The sequence below is a fragment of the Oryza brachyantha genome, chromosome 11, assembly GCF_000231095.2.
Source record: "Oryza brachyantha chromosome 11, ObraRS2, whole genome shotgun sequence".
Taxonomy (NCBI): Eukaryota; Viridiplantae; Streptophyta; class Magnoliopsida; order Poales; family Poaceae; genus Oryza; species Oryza brachyantha.
Window position 1 is genome coordinate 5,494,834 of NC_023173.2, and position 21,990 is coordinate 5,516,823.

The window sequence follows — 21,990 nt, forward strand, 5'->3', positions numbered from 1 at the left end:
GGTAAGACTTTGTAAGTTTACCTAGATTCATTCAATATATTGATGAAATATATATGATTTGTATATATATCAAAATTTATTAGCATCCATATAAATATAGAAAGTCTTACATTGTTAAACGGAGGAGAAAGTAAGAAGGTGCACTATAAAATAGCTTATTATTGAAACACTCTAATATAAGGAGAGCACATACGGTGACACTACTATTAGATTGCTAGCTAGTGTTTTGCCTCCAAGGACATTGTGATCACAAAGATGCCGCTCTGCTCATCCTCGCTCTCAATATAGCTAGTAAAATTACGGGCAAACAAAGCAAACAGGTCTTCAAGTATAGACTCCACAAAATGGCTCACGATGAGGGGCTCCGTCGATGCCCTTAGGGTCGCAGACATACTCTCGCCGGCGGCCTGAGCGGCGGCGACGGCAGCATCGGCCGACTCCGGCGACTCATCCGTGGGGCTACCGTCCATCTCGAAGAGATGGATGTCAGTGATGTGAAGCAGCCCGTTCTGCTGCACCAGCTGCTTCAGCTCCTCAGTCGAAGGGCAGTACACCGGTATGTTGAAGGAGTCCAGCTTCTCCTTTTCAAGACGTCCCTGTTGTGCAAAATGCAGAATTTTCCATGTATCAGTTTGACTATATCGATCTATGTATGAGTTGATTTTTATTAATGCGCTTCAGATTAAAAACATTGTACTACAATTAAAGGCTAATATATGCTGGTTGGATACACAAATATGCTCTTCATACTTTTTATACGTCTCTTTTACATTGTCACGCGTTCCAAATCTGTGTCAAGAAAAAGTCCTGTTTATTGGTAGTGTAAAACCAATATGGTATAATTGCTCAATGAAGTGAGAGACTTGTAAACTGACGGATCAGGTTGTTTCTACTACTATTTCTATTAGTGGTATAAGAGGCCAGTATAAAATTAAGAAAAGAAGTCAACTTTATTTTTTTTAAAATAGTTATCTTTCCATGTACAGGCATATTTTAACATATTTTGCACGTGCTAGGTATTTCCATGAAGAATTCAACAAAGTACGGACCAAAACACAACTCGAACTTTAGATAGCTATTTATAGCTAGCGCTCTCTTTGCTAATTAGGTGCACTTGGATTTTAATTTTAACATCAAAGAATAACATTGTGGTTCAAATTAACAATAACATGCATACCTCAGAAACGAGAGTGCGCAGCCCCTGCGAGAGTAACTCGAATATCTTGGTTGTCCTTCCTGCGTCGAACACATCTTCCCTCTTCCTCCCAACAAGTGTCAGCACCATCCGGCCTCCAGCCACAATCTCTCTGCACCTCATGTGCAGGAACCGGGAGAAGTCCTTCTCAAACTGATCCTGGTAGAGCCTTGCCACTGCTGGCTGTGTGGTTGCCCCTACGTGAACATTCCCTTCATTCAAGCAGCCGAGATGCTCAGGGACCTGCTTGTCCAAGAACACATATATACAGATGCATGATCAGAAGCTAGATTCAGGTCCTAATCATTTTATGCAATGAGTCATTTATATGATCAGCGATCAGCAAGCTTGATGTACCTGAGAGAGCCACGTGACGCTCATGGAGGAATGGAAGAGATGGACGCTGCTGCACGGGAAGAGCCTGGCGTAGAAGGAGCCAGGCAGACCTGCCACATAGTATGGAGGAGGCTGCAGCCCTCTGCAGGCGCATTCCTGTCTCGTCGACTGCTCGAGTTGCTCCAGCGATTGGAACACATGGTTGAAGTCGTTGCCATGGAGGTCATTGAGAAAGAACTGGACCTCCATGGGGCTCTCCTCCTTGTTGAGGGTGCTGGTAGGGCTTTCGCATATTGTGTTGAGCACCTCGGAGACGAAGAGGAGCGTGTTTTTACCAGAGGAGCAACCTAGGTCAGCTATGACCATTAATTGGGGATGAAGATCTCTGCACACTTCCCTCACAGCTTTCTGGAGTATTGGCCTGGTAGCAAGAACAGCTCTTCTCTGTGGATGGATATGAGGCAAAACAATTATCAAAATTGTGGTCAAACAAATTTGTCATGTGCCAACTCTGATGCTGGCTGATTGTAACTGACAGTGGGGAGAAAGGTGTCGTGGACTTGCCAAATTGGAATTTAATTTGTTAATTAATTCAATATCTACACACACACATATATACAACAAAAAATCCACTATATATTAGTAGTTATCCTACGGAGTACAGTCTACAGTGTGGGATAAATTGCACTTAAGAATTTTGGCGGAACAGTATGTTTTGCTTGTAATGAAACAACAATTTAATAAGCAAAGAAATGGAAGAAAGATAAGAGTTGTACAGAGACCTGTATCATAGAATTCTTGGCATAGCTGTACTCACCATCCCCTTTCATCATGTGCAAATCGCGTTCAATCTTCATGACTTTGAAAGATATATATGTTGCTATCTGCCCAGGACAACATAACAATATTGTTATATTGAGTTAAGGAATAAGCTCATAATAACTTCTTCCTATGACAGACAATCTGAATGTGCTTGTCTGAGATTTTTTTTTTTTTAAAAAAAGAACAAGCTATACATCTCTCAAAAGGGAAATCTCTCCAAAAACTATCAAATGTACTATAGAATAATTACAATTCTTAAAAATGTAGCGGAATTCTCCATATCCTATGAAATTCCTACAGACTAAATAGGAATTATTCCTCTGGGTATTTGTTCTTATTTTTCCTCCAAAATCTAGTAAATTACTCCAAACAAGGTTACTATTGTTGGTTGATTTATCGGTTAGCCGATATTTAGGAAAGGATATAACCACCGTAATCCTATCCGTAATCCATCTCTAACTCTGAAATTCGTAACCCTTATGGGCCGTAACTGCGATCGGTGGTTACGGATTAGAATCGGATTAGGAAAAGCCCCCAGGCCCACCAGCGCTATATAAAAGAAGAGGAGCCCACGGGGACGCTCGTGTCGCTTATTCTCTAAACCAGAAATTCGAAATCAAGCTCTCCCGATCAGAGAAGCGCTGGAAGGGTTTCGTGCGGCGATTCCAGGGCAGTGCCGTTGGAGACCCGAAGGTCGGAGATTCAAATTAGATCACCGGCGACCTAATCTTGCCGGAGACGAAGGAAAGAAAACGGAATTGAAGAAAAGAAAAGAAGGGAATCAGATGGCTTCATTTGCAGGTTTATTTAGTTTTCCGCATTTGAATTAATCGGTGATCATATGCTGATTAGGATTTAAATTCGTAATCTATTGTTTATGATTGAATTGAATTATCTAACATTGTGGTATCAGAGCCAATCCTAATCGTATTTGATCCCATTAGTGATTAATTATGAATTAATCAATTATTTTGGCCTATTGATGATCTAATCGGTGAAGGATTCAAATTAGTCACATACACTATAATTGATTCGAATTCCAAACCGAGAAATCAAAAAAAAAATCTCAAACCCTAGATCGAATTGCAATCAACCAAACTATTCGATCCGGCTTCGGATTGAAGAAAGCTCACTGGAGCAATACCGGTCGTCGCCGTCGCCGTCGGGTGGGCTTCGCCCATCCGTGCGTGCGCCGGTGCCGCCGCTATTTGTGCCGGGGATCGGCCGCCATCCACCGCCGCTGCCGCCGAGCGGGCTTCGACCCGTGCGTGGCACGCGCGCGTGCGTGGTTGCCGCGCGCCAGCGCAAGGGCGCCGCCGCTTCCGCTCTCCTCCTCCGGCCACGCCGGCTCCGCCGCGCGTGCGCCGTCACTGTCGCCGGACCTCCGTGCCGACGGGAAACGGCCGGCTTGGGCGCCGCTGCCTTCGGGCGCGTCCGCCCCCCAGCTGACGGGCGACGGGCGTGCGCCCTCCCCGCCGGACCGCCACGCCGCCGCCATCCAGCGCCGGGCGCTCGCCGTCCACCGCCGAAGAAGAGGAGAAAAGTGGGAGGAGAGGAAAAATCGGGGGCTAGGGTTAGGGTTTGGAGCCGCCGGCTCTTTTGCCCATGTTGCGATCGGACGGCTGAGTTCAATCCTGGGCCGCCGCCGCTATTTGGGCCGAGTGCGCCGTGTGGGCCGTTGTCCCCGCGCGCGCGCGCTGCCTAACGGGCCGACCTCTTGTAGGCCAGCCCGGTAAATGGATAGGCCAGAATTAAAAAAAATTGATTAATTATTTTTTAAAAAAATTCCAGAAATTAGTTTATACCTTGTTATGGGCTGTTTAAAATTGCAAAAAAAAATTTATTGCTCAGAAAATTATTTCTAGTCAAATGGAACCAACGGGAAGTTTGCTAGAAAGAATTTATGATGTGAAGTCATTTATTGACCAACGTTATTTATGATTTCACGTCAATTTAAATTTGATTATTTCTTCCTTGATTATTTCTGCCCAACGGTGATATAATTAATGATTTATTTTATTTTTCTAAGTCTTTTTTGCCCAACGGTGATTAGATTTGGAGAAGTATTATACACATATTATTTTATTTTTGATCAAATGTTTTATAGTATAAATTGTTATCTGCAGCTTTGTCACAGCTCAAAAGGATTGAGCCACTTAATGGGACTAATTATGCTGAATGGAAAAACAACATGCTCCTGAATTTGGGGCTGTTGGAAAATGATCTCGCACTTAGAGAGGATCCACCCGTGGAGCCAAAATTAGCTGACTTCATGGATGAAAATGATGAGCAATACACCAATCTCAAGTGGGCTTACGATGAAAAGTGGCCCGTTTGGGAGAAATCAAACAGAGTGTCCGTAATGTACATCAAGAGCAACATCTCTCCTTCCATTATAGGGGGGATTGCTGACTCTGACAATGTTAAGACGTACATGGCAAACATTGAATCGAACTACAAGGCGTGTACCAAAACCTATGCCACAACACATCATGGAAATGTCACACATGGCTCATCAACTAAAAACGATGGACATGGAAATTTCGGAAGCCTATCTTGTCCATTTCATCCTGAACTCACTAAACTCTAATTATGATCCGTTCAAAATTCACTACAATACTCAAAGAGAAAAGTGGACCATTTCAGAGCTTATCTCCCACGCAGTGGAAGAGGAAGAGCGTCAAAAGGCCAAAAGGCAGAAACACATTGACCAGCTCAACCTCGTCAACTCTAAGGGCAAGAGGAAGTTCCATCAAGGAGAAGCCTCTGGATCAAAGAAAAAGGGCAAGCCACCTCACCCTCCGAAACAAGGAGGGAGTAAGGCTGCTCAATCAACTGCTCAACCTTCAGCTGGGCCAAAATTCAAGAATCCTCACTGCACTTTCTGTGACAGTGATAGACATTGGCACAAAGACTGCCCCCGCTTCAAGGAGTGGTTGGCCCGTAAAGGTATAAATGAAATTAATAAAATTTCCAACGTTAATGAATCCCTATATGTTGAGTTTTCCCGGAATTCTTGGTGGGTTGACTCAGGTGCCACCGTGCACGTCACTAATTCATTACAGGGATTGAATGGCGTCCAGACGCTAAGAAAGGGGGAGCACATCCTAAGAGTAGCTGATGGAGCGGAGATTGAAGTGGAGGCTGTTGGAGACCTCGCACTCAAGCTTCCTAGTGGCTACAATTTAATCCTTAATAATGTCTTAGTTGCTCCTTCCGTTAAAAGAAATCTTATTTCAGTCAGAGTCCTAACAGAGTCAGGATATGACTGTTATTTTTCCAAGAGAACTTGTTACATTAAGCATCTAAATAAAGTAATTGGTCTTGCCTTCGTGCGAGACAAACTCTACTTGCTCTCTTTGGATTATACTGTGATGAATGTCATAAATGCCTGCAATGATAAAAATGAGACTTTATCGAAATTGTGGCACTGTCGCTTAGGCCACATTTCTAGGGGGAGAATCGAACGTCTCATTAAAGAAGAATTATTACTCCCCTTAGACTTTTCTGACGCTGATCATTGCATAGATTGCGTTAAAGGAAAATTTGCTAAATCAATTAAGAAAGGAGCCACTAGGAGCACGAGTCCACTAGAAATAATTCACACTGATATTTGTGGACCGTTCCCAGTGACATCTGTAGATGGTTTTGATTCATTCATTACATTTACGGATGATTACTCCCGTTATGGATATATTTACCCCATAAGCGATCGTTCTGAATCTCTCGAAAAATTCAAAATATTCAAAGCAGAAGTTGAAAACCAGCACAACGCGAAAATTAAAATAGTGAGATCAGACCGTGGTGGTGAGTACTATGGGAAACATGCTCCATTTGGGCAAAGTCCTGGTCCATTTGCTCAATATCTTCAGATTCATGGGATTATTGCACAATATTCCATGCCTGGGGAGCCTCAACAAAATGGAGTGGCAGAAAGATGCAACCGCACACTCATGGAGATGGTGCGGAGCATGCTTAGTCACTCCAACTTATCAAATAAATTATGGATTGAGGCATGAAAAACGGCTGCACACATACTAAACAGAGTTCCAAGCAAGTCCGTGCCGAAAACTCCGTATGAACCGTGGACCGGAAGAAAACCGACATTAAATTATTTGAAAGTGTGGGGCTGCCGTGCAGAAGCGAAATTATTCAACCCCCAATTAAAGAAATTAGACCCCAAGACTGTGAGCTGTCATTTTATCGGTTACCCGTCACATTCTAAGGGATATCGATTTTACTGTCCAGACCGTGTCACTAAATTTGTAGAAACCAGACACGCTGTCTTCTTGGAAAATTATGAAATGGGGAGCTCACAGGAAAGGGAAATTAATCTTGAGGAAATTCGGGTGAGTGTTTCTTCTCCTCCGGAAATCCAAGAGAATAATGTCCCTATTTTTCATAATGTACCACAAACTGTAGTTCCCACGGTTGGCGCTACGGCTACTGCTGAGGAAAATATTGAAACCCATGAAAATAATGAGCCTCAACAGAGTCCTGTGATACATAATGAAGAAGAAATTCCGCAACCTGATCCTGAACCGTCTGTGGTCAATAATGAAAATCAAGAATTAAGACGATCACAACGGAACAGGAGATCTGCCATCCCTGATTATTATGAAATTTACATGGGTGAAGATATTGGGAAGGTGGACGACCCCCCCTCATTAAAGAAGCCATAAGCAGTAAAAATTCATCCAAGTGGGTTCAAGCCATGGAAGATGAACTCAAATCGATGAGCCAAAATAAAGTGTGGGATCTAGTAGAAATTCCTAAAGGAGTAAAAACAGTAGACTGCAAATGGGTCTACAAAACTAAATTGGACTCCAAAGGAAATATCGAACGATTCAAAGCAAGGCTTGTGGCGAAGGGTTTTTCGCAGAGAGAAGGAATTGATTACAATGAAACATTCTCTCCTGTCTCTAAGAAAGACTCATTCAGAATTGTCATGGCGCTAGTGGCACATTATGATTTAGAACTCCATCAAATGGATGTGAAAACAACATTTCTAAATGGCGATTTAAATGAAAATGTGTACATGGCTCAACCGGAAGGTTTTGTTGTGGAAGGAAAGAGCCATATGGGATGCAAACTTAAGAAATCCATCTATGGACTTAAACAGGCGTCAAGGCAGTGGAACCTTAAGTTCGATGAAATTATCAAGAAATTCAGATTTAAGGAAAATAAGGTGGACAACTGCATTTATACCAAAACTAAAGGTGGGAAATTCATTCTACTAGTACTCTATGTAGATGACATTTTATTAGAAAGCAGTGACAAGAATCTGCTGCGAGAAACCAAGGAATTTTTGTCATCGAAATTTGATATGAAAGATCTCGGTGATGCATCATACGTTTTGGGTATTGAGATTCACCGAGACAGGTCCAAAGGGGTGCTAGGTTTATCACAGAAATTATATATTTCCAGAGTATTGGAAAGATATAATATGAGCAAATGCTCGACATCACCTGCTCCAATTATGAAAGGGGACAAGTTTGGTTCATTCCAAAGTCCGAGAAATGAATTGGAAGAAAAAGAAATGACTAAGGTACCATATGCTTCAGCTGTCGGAAGCTTAATGTATGCTCAAGTTTGTACGCGACCAGACTTGGCGTTTGTAACCGGGATGCTTGGCAGATATCTGTCTAAACCAGGTATGGACCACTGGAAGGCAGTAAAGAAAGTATTGCGTTATTTGCAAGGAACTAAACATTACATGCTCACATACAGAAAATCTGATAAGCTTGAAGTTATAGGCTATTCGGATGCTGACTTCGCAGGGTGTTTAGATACCAAGAAATCTACTTCTGGGTATATATTCACTCTTGCGGGGGGAGCCATTTCATGGAAAAGTACTAAACAAACACTGACTGCATCGTCGACAATGCAGGCAAAATTTGTGGCATGTTATCACGCAACGGGGCAGGCTGTATGGCTTAAAAATTTTATCCCGGGATTACAAGTGGTTGACAGCATTGAAAGACCACTGACTATATACTGCGACAATGAGGCTGCAGTTTTCTATACGAGTAACAAGTCAAGTGAAGCTGCCAAACACATTGACATTAAATACCATGTTGTGAAAGATAGAGTACAGGATCAAACAATCAAAATTGAATACATAAACACTAAATCAATGCTTGCGGATCCGTTAACTAAAGGCTTACCTCCCAACTTGTTCAAAGAACATGTGGCCAACATGGGATTGTGTAATGACCTTGAATAAAGATCCTGGAAACCGGGGCAATTAAGTTCAATCAACACCCGCTTAATTAATCAAGGGTTTACTCGTATGATATTGTGAACTATAAGTCTTGTTGTCTCAATGATGCGAAATGTTGTTGAGACACATTGCTTTAGGGAGCTGTATTGTATGATGGACTCGTAATTAACCTCTAAATCAAGGGGAGAATGTTGGTTGATTTATCGGTTAGCCGATATTTAGGAAAGGATATAACCACCGTAATCCTATCCGTAATCCATCTCTAACTCTGAAATTCGTAACCCTTATGGGCCGTAACTGCGATCGGTGGTTACGGATCAGAATCGGATTAGGAAAAGCCCCCGAGGCCCACCAGCGCTATATAAAAGAAGAGGAGCCCACGGGGACGCTCGTGTCGCTTATTCTCTAAACTAGAAATTCGAAATCAAGCTCTCCCGATCAGAGAAGCGCTGGAAGGGTTTCGTGCGGCGATTCCAGGGCAGTGCCGTTGGAGATCCGAAGGTCGGAGATTCAAATTAGATCACCGGTGACCTAATCTTGCTGGAGACGAAGGAGAGAAAACGGAATTGAAGAAAAGAAAAGAAGGGAATCAGATGGCTTCATCTGCAGGTTTATTTAGTTTTCCGCATTTGAATTAATCGGTGATCATGTGCTGATTAGGGTTTAAATTCGTAATCTATTGTTTATGATTGAATTGAATTATCTAACAACTATCTGCTGGATTTTTAAAACTGGAAACAACTGTAATAACCCTCTACGACCGACTGCAGCAGCTAGCTCGGCCGGCCGCCGCTCCCCTGCACCGTCTCTGGGCGACGACCTGCCTTCGGCCTGCCGCCACCTGCACCCTTTCCGGCCGAAGCCCCGCTGGCCGCTGCCCTCAGCAGATCGCCTATACCTCGCCGGCCCGCCCCCGCGCCCTTCACTGCGCCACCGGAGACGGCCCGCCACCTGCCGCGCACCGCCAGGTTTATGGGGTTAGTGTTCTCAAGGTGAAGAAGGAAAAATCTAAGAAGCTGAGGTGAGTGTACGGCCTTGTCCACCCAAGAGAGAATATCTTCTAGATGAACAACCTGAAAAAGACGGCTGCTATGTCCAATCCATTCAAATCTTATAAACCAAAAGCATCCTTAGTTATCCTCTATTGTAAAACTAACCAGGTCTTATTGTATATATTAATCAACGTATACTTTGGCAGAAAAAAATATCTGTGGTAGTATGGCCGAGTGGAGTCCACCGAGCCACTATCACTTATTAAAACAATACGTATTTTGACTGCAAAAAAAATAGAGGATAATATACAAGCACACTCTCAAATTCAAAACCTAAAAACATCGAACATAGCAGCCCTAGAGTACAAAGGGTTAAGAGCATTCACAACAGTATAGGCGAGATGTTGTCTGATATATACAGACAACTAAATAGACAACTTATATCATAAGTTATTTACTTGGTTGTCTGTAGCATATTCCTCCGGGTAGTTCTTATTTTTCCTCCAAAATCTAGTTAATTACTCCAAAATCTACTGACGACGGTAGCAGCTAGCTCGGCCGCCACCCTCCTAACCGTCTTCGGACGAAGACTGGCCCTTGGCCTGCCGCCACCTGCACCCTTTCCGGCCGAAGCTCCATGGGCCGCCGCCCTCAGCACATTGCCTATAGCTCTCCGGCCTGACCCCGCGCCCTTCACTACACTGCGAGAGACTGCCCGTCGCCCACCGCCGGGGTTTATGGAGTTAGTGTTCTCCGGTTCTGTAGTGAGAAGGTGAAAAAGGAAAAAATCTAAGAAGGTGAGATGAATGTACGGCCTTGTCCATCCATTTCATATCTAGCATCAAGAGAGAATATTTTCTAGGTGGTGGCTAAATCCTACTTTTATTGTCCAACCAAACAACCTAAAAAAGACAACGGCTATGTCCTATCCACCCAAATCCTACTCATGAAATACACCCTTAGTTATGCTCTACACAAAACTAAGTATATATTTTGATTGTAAGAAAAAACATAGAGGACAATAGGCAAGCACACCCTTAAATTTTGAACCTAAGAACGTCGAAGATAGAACAGCCCTAGAGTACAGAGGGTTAAGAGCATGCACAACAATATAGATAGACTGTTGTCTGATATATATAGACAGCTAAGTAGATAACTTATACAATAAGTTATCTATTTGGTTGTCTGTAGCATATTTAATACTTTATTTTTATGTTTTCTATTTGTTGCATACAATCAATACATGAAGTATTTCTTAAGGTTGCATGCAACATGGGAGCATGTGTCCAAGTAAACGAACGAAGAGACGACGATCATTTTTTGAGTTAATGATACCACGTAGGATTACTATCTTGAGTTAATTATACCACGTAGGACGATTAATCCGACGTGGATGTATATAGACAGTTGTTATGCTCTAAGGGGTTACCCGTGACACTAATGATAATTATGATTTGAATCCTATAACGAGTAGTCAAGGACTGACAAGCTGAGTCGGATTCACTATCGTCCTCAAGCTAAGAGCAGGTACAATAGCAGGCACTAGTACAGATCCCCTCATCTGTGACGGCTCATTGTATGCCTAGGCTATTGGGCCGTCAGAACGAAGTCATCTCAATCGGGTCTAAAATGAGCTCATTGTAGATGTAGTCGCACAGCCAAATCCAAGTGCATATGTTTAGAGCCTGTCAGAGATGATACTCATCTATGACGGGAACAAAATGTATGCCCGATTGAGATTGTCTCAATCATCTCAATCGGACCGAATTATCAAGCCCGTTAAAGATGACACTCACCTTAATCGGGCGTAGATTATGGCCCGTCACGGATGTCTCTCATCTCTGACGGGCCTAAATTATGGCCCGTCACGGATGACTCTTATCTCTGACGGGCCTGATGACCCTCATCTCTGACGGGCCTAAATTATGGCCTGTCACTGATGACCCTCATCTCTGACGAGCCTAAATTGTAGCCCATCACTGATGACTATTTTTAAATATGACAACTTCAAACTATATTTTTTAAATACTAAATGATTTCAAATGGAAAAATTATCAACAACAAAGTTTATGTGAATTTCATGAATAATGTTACTATCACTTTATCGGATGAACAAGTGACCCAAATAAAAGTTATAGATCTTAATGAGTTATACATCTTTGTTGTTGATGACTTTTTCAATTGAAATCATTTAGTATTTCAAAATGTTGTTTGAAGTTGTCATATTTTCAAATTAAAATTCAAACTGTTCAAAAACATGTTGTATAGGAATTGAACAAAATAAAAGTTATAGATATTGATGAGTTATACAATTTATACAACTTTGTTGTTGATGACTTTTTCAGATGAAATCATTTAGTATTCGAAAATATTGTTTGAAGTTTCCATATTTTTAAGTTTGAATTCAAATTGTTCAAAAAATGTTATATAGCAAAAATTCCAAAGTAAAAATTATAGATCTTGATGAGTTATACGTCTTTGTTGTTCATGACTTTTTCAGTTGAAATCATTTAGTATTTCAAAATGTCGTTTGAATTTGTCATATTTTCAAATTCAAATTTAAACTGTTTAAAAAATACTGTATAGAAAAATTCACAAAATAAAAGTTATAGATATTGATGAGTTATACGACTTTTTTGTTGATAAATTTTTCAGTTAAAATCATTTATTATTTGAAAATATTTTTTGAAGTTGTCATATTTTTAAATTCGAATTCAAATTGTTCAAAAATGTTATATTGCAAAAATACCAGAGTAAAATTTGTATGAATGTGGTTGTGTTTAATATATTGATGGTTGTGTTTGTGAATGAATGTATATGAATTGGGGATGATAGGATGTGACATCCTAGCCCAAGGGTTAATAGGATTAAAAGGATACTTATACCAACAAATTACAATTTCTTTTCCAGAATAAATCTTCAAAAAACTACGAAGTTAAGCGTGCTTAGCCTAGAGCATAGAGCAATTTCTAGATGGGTGACCTACTAGGAAGTCACACGAGTGAGGACAAAAGCTAATAAAATGTCCGTCAGAGATGAGTGACCCACAGGGAAGGCACGAGTGAGCGTGCTTAGCCTAGAGCAATTCCTAGATGGGTGACCTACTAGGAAATCACACGAGTGAGGACAAAAGCTAACAAAATGTCCGTCAGAGATGAGTGACCTACAGGGAAGGCAACGAGTGACCAACAAATGCACGTCAGAGATGACCAAAGGCACGCATATGATAAAATTTATTTTTTTCGGATTATACTCATTTTTGACGGGCCATAATCTAGGCCCGTTAGAGATGAGAGTCATCCGTGACGGGCCATAATTATGGCCCGTTAGAGATGAGAATCACAGATAATAAAATTTATTTTTTTGGATTATACTCATCTGTGACGGACCTACATTACGGCCCGTCAGAGATGAGAGTTATCTGTGACGGGCCATAATCCAGGCCCGATTGAGATGAATATCATCTGTGACGGCCGGATGCCCGATTGAGATATTTTCTCACATCACTGACATTTGTTTAGTGACGGGGGCGATGTCCGATAGAGATGATACTTTAAGCCCGTTAGAGATAACCGGTTCCATTCCAGTGAGGCTATAAACATATTTGAAGAGAAAAGAGAGGAGAGAGAGCAATGAGCTACTAATTTATAGCTAGCTACAGCACGGGCTCCAAGATGCTTAGTGTGTATGATATGTGGAACCATGTACTAATATTTTATATATAACTATTGTATGAATTAACTATTATATTGAATATAAATGAATTGGAGCTATTAGTTAGCTATACTATTGAACTTGCTCTAAAGTCAATGTGCCAGGCACGTCTGTGTCCAGTGTGGAGAATGGGAACTCCAGCACATGCGTATATTGAATACAGAATATCATTGGACTAAGAAATAATCTCTCTCTCATCATTTAAAAATATAAACGTTTGTAGTATTCAAAATTTGTACCATAATATAAATACTTGTAAAACGATTGTTGTGATTTCAAGAATTAATTCGGATGCTTCCAGAGCTAATAAGATTCTTAAAAAGAAAAATCTAATTAATCTAAAATTCAAAAAATGAACCATGAAGCAACTAAAAACAATTTTTATAATATCTTGTCAGCCTTGCTAAACCATCCTAAACAAATTAATTAATTATATTTTGGAACGGAGGCAACGTCAGTAAATGTTGGGCTGCATGCATGTTTCTCACCTAGGTAGCTAGAAGAGGCCGGCCGGGCAGCTGAGACCCGATCGATGTTCTTTGCGCGCGGCGATCGGATGTGCTCTGGAGACTTTCCCGGCCGGCGCCGGCGCCGGCAAGGTGGTTAATTTTTTCTCGGTTTTGAGCTGGCTAACGAGAACGCGATGATGCAAATGGCTTTTATAGCGACGGCCGGCGCGGCGCGGCGGGCAGCCATAGCTCGTCAGGCGAAGCGAAGCTTCGTTCGTCGACATCGCTCCGACAGAGCTCGATCGATCGGCGCCGTTGCTGCGCACATGGGATGGCAATGGGTAAGAGCATCCCAACGACTCATCTATCCCATCCTTTATTATGAAAATAGAGGATGAAAACTATAAATTGAGCTCAAATAAAACGACTATCCTATCATCTATTTCTAGATGTCATACATATTACGAGAGATAACCTTTATATTTAGATGATTTCCCATCCTCCAAAGAGATATAGAGGATGACATATATGAATGATCTAGTGAAGTATAAAGAGATATAAATGATAAAACTAATTTAAATAATCATCCAAATAAAGATATGGATGACCAAATTTAGATGAGCTGTTGGGAATGCTCACCCATTGGTTATTGATACCACTGACTCATACCCACCAGCAAAATTGTGAGACATCAAAATACCATACCCCTCACGGGTAGGAAAATTTTTCCAGACCCATATCCGCTTTTGTAAATACCTATCGGATCATCCATATACCCGTAACAGTTTAAAACAATCTAAATTGTATAGTTTTCTTATAGTGTATTACAGTAGACAGTAGATACTTAAGACATCACATATTCATATAGTGTGGTGGAAAGGGTATGGATGGTTTGAATACCTAGGGTTTTTTGGTTAATTGGGCCAGGCTAATTTGATATTAGGTGATGACATGTATTTAAACTTGCGGGTAGTTATTACCCATGGGTAAACGTTACAAGGATCATAAGAACATTTTCATACACACGTATCGGGTGAATCTATTTATCCGATTACAATCCACCAATAATATATTTAATTCATATACTTACCTTAACAAATAAAAACCCATTTGGTTTAGGGTCGTGGTAGTTGCCATCTCTATGCATGGCCACGCGGGAGAGATCGCTCGCCGGATTTGCATGGATCGATGCGTTGGGAAGGATAAGCGAGATCGCTAGCTTGCTGCTGCGGTCACGAATCTCTTGGGAGGTGAATCGATCCGATGGAATCGAATCGGCGCCAGTATAGTTTGGCGTGACCCACGCAAAAAGCACACAAGACGAGGGTGATTAATTGATTGGATGTTTTATATAAAAAACCAAATTACATATTTTCAAAAAAATAATCGGTGAATAAAAAAATTATAATGTGTTCTTAGTGATCTAGAAGCTAACCCTAGCTACAAAATAAACTTTAATGTAAAGATCTAAAAATCAACTATAAATTTAAGGTCAAAATTTTAAATATTTACATATAAACATAAAAATAAGCGAAAAGATGCCGGTGTTACAGTGCTTGTGCGCAAGTAGGTAATGCCAGGGAATTGATCTCCATCACGCACATAATCAACGTATTCGATAATATTCTCTAGTATCAAACTAGTGCAAGTTACATTTGTAATATTCGTGTGATTTTAGTGAAAGAAAAATCAGACCATTGATATACACCAAAATCGATTTAGTATTTCATACATACATGCCGGCATGTGTCTAAGCAATTTGTTTTTTTAGGGTAAATTGGTTCATATCGGTAACTAGTTTGTTCGTGTAAAATAGTTCCGTATGAATTGATCGGGAATGGAATTTTTTGGTTACATAAAATTTCCATAAAAACAATCAGAAACAATAATATCTAATAAGCACGCGAATGGAAGAGCAGTAAACACTACTACAGAACCTAGCAAATTTAACGAGTCATCCGTGATGGAATCTAACAGCTCATCACACTCACACTCATCTGTGACGGGCCAAAATAAGGCTCGTCGTAGATGTCTCTATTCAGTTTGGCCCATCACCGATGACATATCATCTGTGTCGGGCCAAAATTTATGCCCTGCACGACTTATCCGTGAAGGGCCAAAATCAAGTAACGTCACGGATGAGTCATCCGTGACGGGCCATAACTATGGCCCGTCAAAGATGTAATGAGTCCTCTGTGAAGGGCTAAAATTAGTGCCCGTCACGGATGACTCATCCATGACGAGCCATAATTATAGCCCGTTAAAGATAACATGGAAGACTTTCAGTGAAAATTTTCCCTCACCACTTTAAAATTTTTATCTTTTCCCCTCTCTCCCTCCTCCCACTGATATATTTCTCTACTTCTCACTCGTTCTCTTCATCTCTCATTCTTTCTCTCCCCTCCCTCTCTTTCTCTTCCTCTCTCAGCGCCGAGCTCGAGTGGGCGGCGTGCGCGTGGCGTTCGGCATGTCGCCTCCGTCGCTCGGGTTGCCCCTTCCGCGGCGGCACCAATCCCGACGATGGGCGGCAACGACAACGACTGGGCGACGACGATGACACCGGTGGTGGCGGCAGCGCTGACCCCGACGACGATGACGAGTGGGTGGCGATGTGGGTCTCGTCCTGCCCGGATCTGTAGGCGGGAGTAGGCGGTGGGAGTGGGGGGCGACCGGTTGCGGGAGCGGGTGTTCCGATGGCAGCTTGGGGTAGAAATTATTTTAGTGTAACTTGGCTGTAGTTTTTATTTTAGTGTTGAAATTAAAATAACGTATGGATTGATATATATGGGTAGGGGTTCTGAGAATATATATGTTGCTTTATTCATTTTTTTGGGCACAACAACCAACATCATGAGGCCACAAAATAAATCAAATTATTTTCTATGTATTTCACAATCTGTGAAGGGCCGTAATAAACGCCCGTCACGGATGAGTTATCCGTGACCGGCCGTATCTCATGGCCCGTCACAGATAACTCATCCGTGACGATCTGTAATTTTAGCCTGTCAAAGATGAGCCATCCGTGACGGGCTATGAGCATATCGGTGACGGGTTTTACTTTTGGCTCGTTAAAGATGATGTTCATCGGTGACGGACTTTGGCCTATCAATGATAGGTTTTTCTCATCAGTGACTGCTCATCACTGACCAGACCATTGTCCGTCACGAATAAGGATTTAGGCACGTCACAGATAACCGGTTCTATAGTAGTGAAAGTCAGTACAAACTTGTATTAAGGAATTCATGGCATAGCTGAACTCGTTGTCCCCATTCATCATATGGAAATCGCCCTTGATCTTCAATTCATGGCTTAAAAAACGCTAAATCCCTTGCATCAACAACAGCGTTATGTACTTATGTGGAGTATGAGAGCTCACAGAGATCTCTTACCTTTTATCGACAAACTGAATCACTGTATGAAACTGTATATATGAATGATAGTTATCCATTCTAAATCAAGGAGCTTAGGGGTTGTTTGTTTGGAGGGACTCCCTCCACTTTAGTCTCTTTTAGCCTCTAAAATACCAAATAGGAGGGTATAAAAGAGACTAAAACTGTCTAGGTCCATAAGTCTCTATGGGAGGTGCTAAAAGGGACTAAAGACCAATTGGGGTGAAACTGGGTCGGATACGGTCAGATAGCATCCTTCCCGTATCCTAACCCATATTTTCTTTTCGAAATCAAGTCGAATACGGATATTGTCCAATACGAATATAAAGACGGATAATACCTGGCACAAATACGGAAAGGATACATGTTAAGACGGATACGAATGATCCCGGTTATGAATACTTATTTGGATATCAAATCAAAGCAACTATATATACCATATATAATAGCTATTTAACTATTCCATAAGTCTTAAATACAACTATATGATGGAAGTAACAGCTAGCGTTAGCATAGCTTGTAAGGAAACATAATTGATTCATTAAATTATATCATTAGTATGTTAGTATATATGAATAAGAAGTATAAATAAAGTTAATGTCCATGTATATGGAACACTTTAATAGGATATTTAACCGGGTAATATCCGTTTTTTGTCCGGGTAACCCATATCCGTCGGATACCATATTCCTGAACCCGTATTTGTATCTGAGAAAAAAATACCTGAACCCGGCTCCGAAACCGTATTATCTTCCGGATACCAGATTTGGTGACCCAAAATTGTCCCAAATGCATGGCGGTCCTTAGCCGATTCGTCTCAAGACTCGGCCTATGAGGGATGCCCTTCTTCAAGCTACTAAAGAATACCGACCACTTCACGTGGACCCCGGAAGCCCAAGAAGCCTTTGAGGACTTTGAGAAATACTTGACCTCTCCCCCTGTGCTAGCTTCGCCTAACCCGAGCGAGCTACTCCTGCTCTACGTCTCGACCATAGAACAAGTCATCAACACGATCCTTGTGGTCGAGCGGGAAGATGGACACGCCCAATTGGTGTGGCGACTAGTCTACTTCATCAGCGAAGTACTCAGGGAGTCCAATTTAAAATACCCCCAAGTCCAGAAACTACTCTACGGCGTCCTGATCACGGTATGGAAGCTTGTTCACTACTACCAAGCCCACCAGGTTTCAGTCGTTACGTCCTATCCACCCGGCGACATCATACACAACAAGGAGGTGCAAAGCCGCAACGCAAAGTGGGCACTGGAGATGATGCCATACGACATCCCCTTCAAGTCTCGCACCGCGATCAAGTCACATACACTCCCCGACATCGTAGCCGTATGGACCGACGTACAGCTGAAAATAGCGCAAGAAGAACTGCCTCACTGGACAATGTCTTTCGATGACTCCTTACGCATGTCGGGGGTTGGCGCCGGAGTGGTGCTTATATCGCCCAATGGCGAGAAGTTCAAGTACGTGCTCCAGATCCACTTCCCGGCCTTGCATAACGTAGCCGAGTACAAAGCGCTCCTCCAGGGGCTACTGTTGGCTATATCCCTCGGGATTAGGCGGCTGCTCGTCCGTGGGGATTCCCAGCTAGTGGTCAACTAGGTCATGAACGAGTGGACCTATGCTGACAAAAACATGGAAGCCTACCGATAGGAGCTATGCAAGCTTGAAGACAAGCTCAACGGGCTCGAGCTAGTCCACGTCCTATGGCACAATAACGAAGCCACCGACGAATTAGCCAACCTCGGCTCGAAGCGCCTGTAGGTGCCAACCGACATATTCGTCGAATACCTCGCGGAGCCAACAGTCAGCAAAAAGGCCAAACCCAAGCTGACCCGAGCAAAGTAGCAGACGAAGAGAGCAATGATGAACTGCCGAACCCCGATGAACGCATGGTAGCAGTCATCGACGATGACTGGAGAAACCCATTCATCAAGTTCCTCACGGAGGAAGTCCTCCCGACTGATAAGGCAAAAGCCGAGCGCGTGTGTCGACGAAGCTACTGCTACATTGTGTCGAATAGAGAGCTCCTTTGACGAAGCGCATCGGGCATCATTATGCGCTGCGTGTTCGCTGATGAGGGCAAACAAATCCTCCAGTCGATCCACTCCGGTCTCTGCGTCAACCACGCCTCAGCTAAGAGTTGACGCCTCAGCTAAGACACTTGTTGGAAAGGCGTACACGCAAGGATTTTTCTGGCCAATCGTCGTCACAAATGCGCAGGAATTGGTAAGGAAGTGCGCCAGGCACGTCTGTGTCCACTACGGAGAAAGGGAACGCCAGCACTTGCGTATATTGAATACAGAATATCATTGGACTAATAAGTACTCTCTCTCTCTCCTCATTTAAAAATATAAACGTTTGTAGTATTCAAAATTCGTACCATAATATAAATATTTGTAAAACGATTGCTGTGATTTCAAGAATTAATCCCGTGATTCCAGAGCTAATAAGATCCTTAAAAAGAAAAATCTAATTAATCTAAAATTCAAAAAATGAACCATGAAGCAACTAAAAATAATTTTTATAACATCTTGTCAACCTTGCTAAACCATCCTAAAATTAATTAATTATATTTTGGAACAGGCAACCGCAGTAAATTAATCTTGGGCTGCATGTTTCTCACCTAGCTCTCTAGAAGAGGCCGGCCGGGCAGGTGAGACACGATCGATGTTTTTTGTCGGTTTTGAGCTGGCTAACGAGAACGCGATGATGCAAATGGCTTTTATAGCGACGGCCGGCCCGGCGCGGCGGGCGGCCATAGCTCCTTAGGCGAAGCGGAGCTTCGTTCGTCTTCCTCGCTCCGACAGAGAGCTCGATCGATCGATCGGCGCCGTTGCTGCGCACATGCATGGTTAGGGATGGTAATAGATAAATACCCATCGGATATTAATACCCAAGACCCATACCGACCAACAAAATTCTGTGTCATTAAAATACCCATACCTATCACAGATAGAAAAAATTTTCTAGACCCATACCCGCTTGGGTAAACCTTACCCGTTAGATCACCTATATACCCGCAACAGTTTAAAACAATCTAAATTGTGTAGCTTTCTTATAGTGTATTACAGTAGACACTAGATACTTAATACATCACACGTTCATATAGTGTGATGGACAGGGTATGGATGGTTTAAATACCTAGAGTTTTGGTTAATTGGGCTAGGCTAATTTGATATTAGGTCATAACATGCATTTAAACCTACGAGTAGTTATTATCCATTGGTAAACGTTACGGGGTTCATAAGAATATTTTCATACCCGTATATCTATCGGATGAATCTATTTATCCGATTACTATCCACGAATAATATATTTAATTTATACATGTACCAGCTATTATTAGGTTTAGTGTCGTGGTCCTTCTCTAGGCATGGCCACGAATAATATATTTGCATGGATCGATGCGTTGGGAAAGATGAGCGAGATCGCTAGCTTGCTGCTGCGCTCCCGAATCTCTTGGGAGGTGAATCGATCCGATGGAATCGAATCGGCGCCAGTATAGTTTGGCGTGACCCACGCAAAAAGCACACAAGACGAGGGTGATTAATTGATTGGATGTTTTATATAAAAAAACCAAATTACATATTCTCATAAAAAATTATCGGTGAATAAAAAAATTTATAATGTATTCTTAGCGATCTAGAAGCTAATACTAGCTAAAAAATAAACATTGGTGTAAAGATCAAAAATTAACTATAAATTTAAAGTCAAAAATTCAAATATTGACTATAAATATAAGAATAAGCGAAAAGATGCGGGTGTTACAGTGCTTCTGCGCAAGTAGGTAATGCCAGAGAATTGATCTCCTTCACGCACATAATCAACGTATTCGATAATATTCTCTAGTGTCAAACTAGTGCAAGTTACATGTGTAATATTCGTGTGATTTTAGTGAAAGAAAAATCAGACCATTGATATACACCAAAATCGATTTAGTATTTCATACATACATGCCGGCATGTGTCTAAGCAATTTGTTTTTTTAGGGTAAATTGTTTCATATCGGTAACTAGTTTGTTCGCGTAAAATAGTTCCGTATGAATTGATCGGGAATGCAATTTTCATAAAAACAATCAGAAACAATAATATCTAATAAGCACGCGAATGGAAGAGCAGTAAAGTTAGTACAAACTTGTATTAAGGAATTCATGGCATAGCTGAACTCGTTGTCCCCATTCATCATATGGAAATCGCCCTTGATCTTCAATTCATGGCTTAAAAAACACTAAATCCCTTGCATCAACAACAGCGTTATGTGGAGTACGAGAGCTCACAGACATCTTTACCTTTTATAGACAAACTCAATCACTGTATGAAACTGTATATATGAATGATAGTTATCCATTCTAAATCTGGGAGCTTAGCGGCTGTTTGTTTGGAGGGACTTATCCACTTTAGTCTTTTTTAGTCTAAAATACCAAACAGTAGGGTCTAAAAGAGACTAAAACTATATAAGTCCATAAGTCACTTGGAGAGATGCTAAAAAGACTAAAGACCTATAGGGGTAAAACTGGGTTTGATACGGTCTAAGAGCATCCTTCCCGAATCCTAATCTATATTTTCTTTTCGGAATCAGGTCGAATACGGATATTGTCGAATATGAATACAAGGCGGATAATACCCGGCACAAATACGGAAAGGATACATGTTAAGACGGATGCGAATGATCTCGGTTACGAATAATTATTTGGATATCAAATCAAAACAACTATATATACCACATATATAATAGCTATTCAACTATTCCATAAATCTTAAATACATCTATATCATGGAAGTAACAGCTAGCGTTAGTAAAGCTTCTAAGGAAACATAATTGATTCATTAAATTATATTATTAGCATGTTAGTATATA

The 21,990-nt window shown here is 41.6% G+C and overlaps 1 protein-coding gene across 7 annotated transcripts; it reads right to left on the reverse strand.

The window, feature by feature from the left end:
- Positions 1-88: 88 nt before the first annotated feature.
- On the reverse strand, positions 89-21,382 carry LOC102708188 (anthranilate O-methyltransferase 1-like). 7 transcript variants are annotated; one of them, XM_006662854.3, is made up of 7 exons: positions 21,268-21,382; positions 19,757-19,969; positions 16,958-17,460; positions 2,314-2,415; positions 1,553-1,975; positions 1,178-1,438; positions 89-596 (listed from the first exon to the last, which is right to left on the reverse strand). In XM_006662854.3, the coding sequence occupies exons 3-7, from the start codon at positions 17,006-17,008 to the stop codon at positions 219-221; spliced, it is 1,215 nt and encodes a 404-aa protein (XP_006662917.3). In that variant the 5' UTR covers positions 17,009-17,460; positions 19,757-19,969; positions 21,268-21,382; the 3' UTR covers positions 89-218. The 7 variants fall into 7 exon arrangements, 6 of the variants coding, with proteins under 6 accessions (XP_006662917.3, XP_040384611.1, XP_040384610.1 ...); XM_040528677.1 differs by lacking the exon at positions 21,268-21,382 and adding an exon at positions 20,131-20,146; XM_040528676.1 differs by lacking the exon at positions 21,268-21,382 and having other exon boundaries at positions 19,757-20,061.
- Positions 21,383-21,990: the final 608 nt, after the last annotated feature.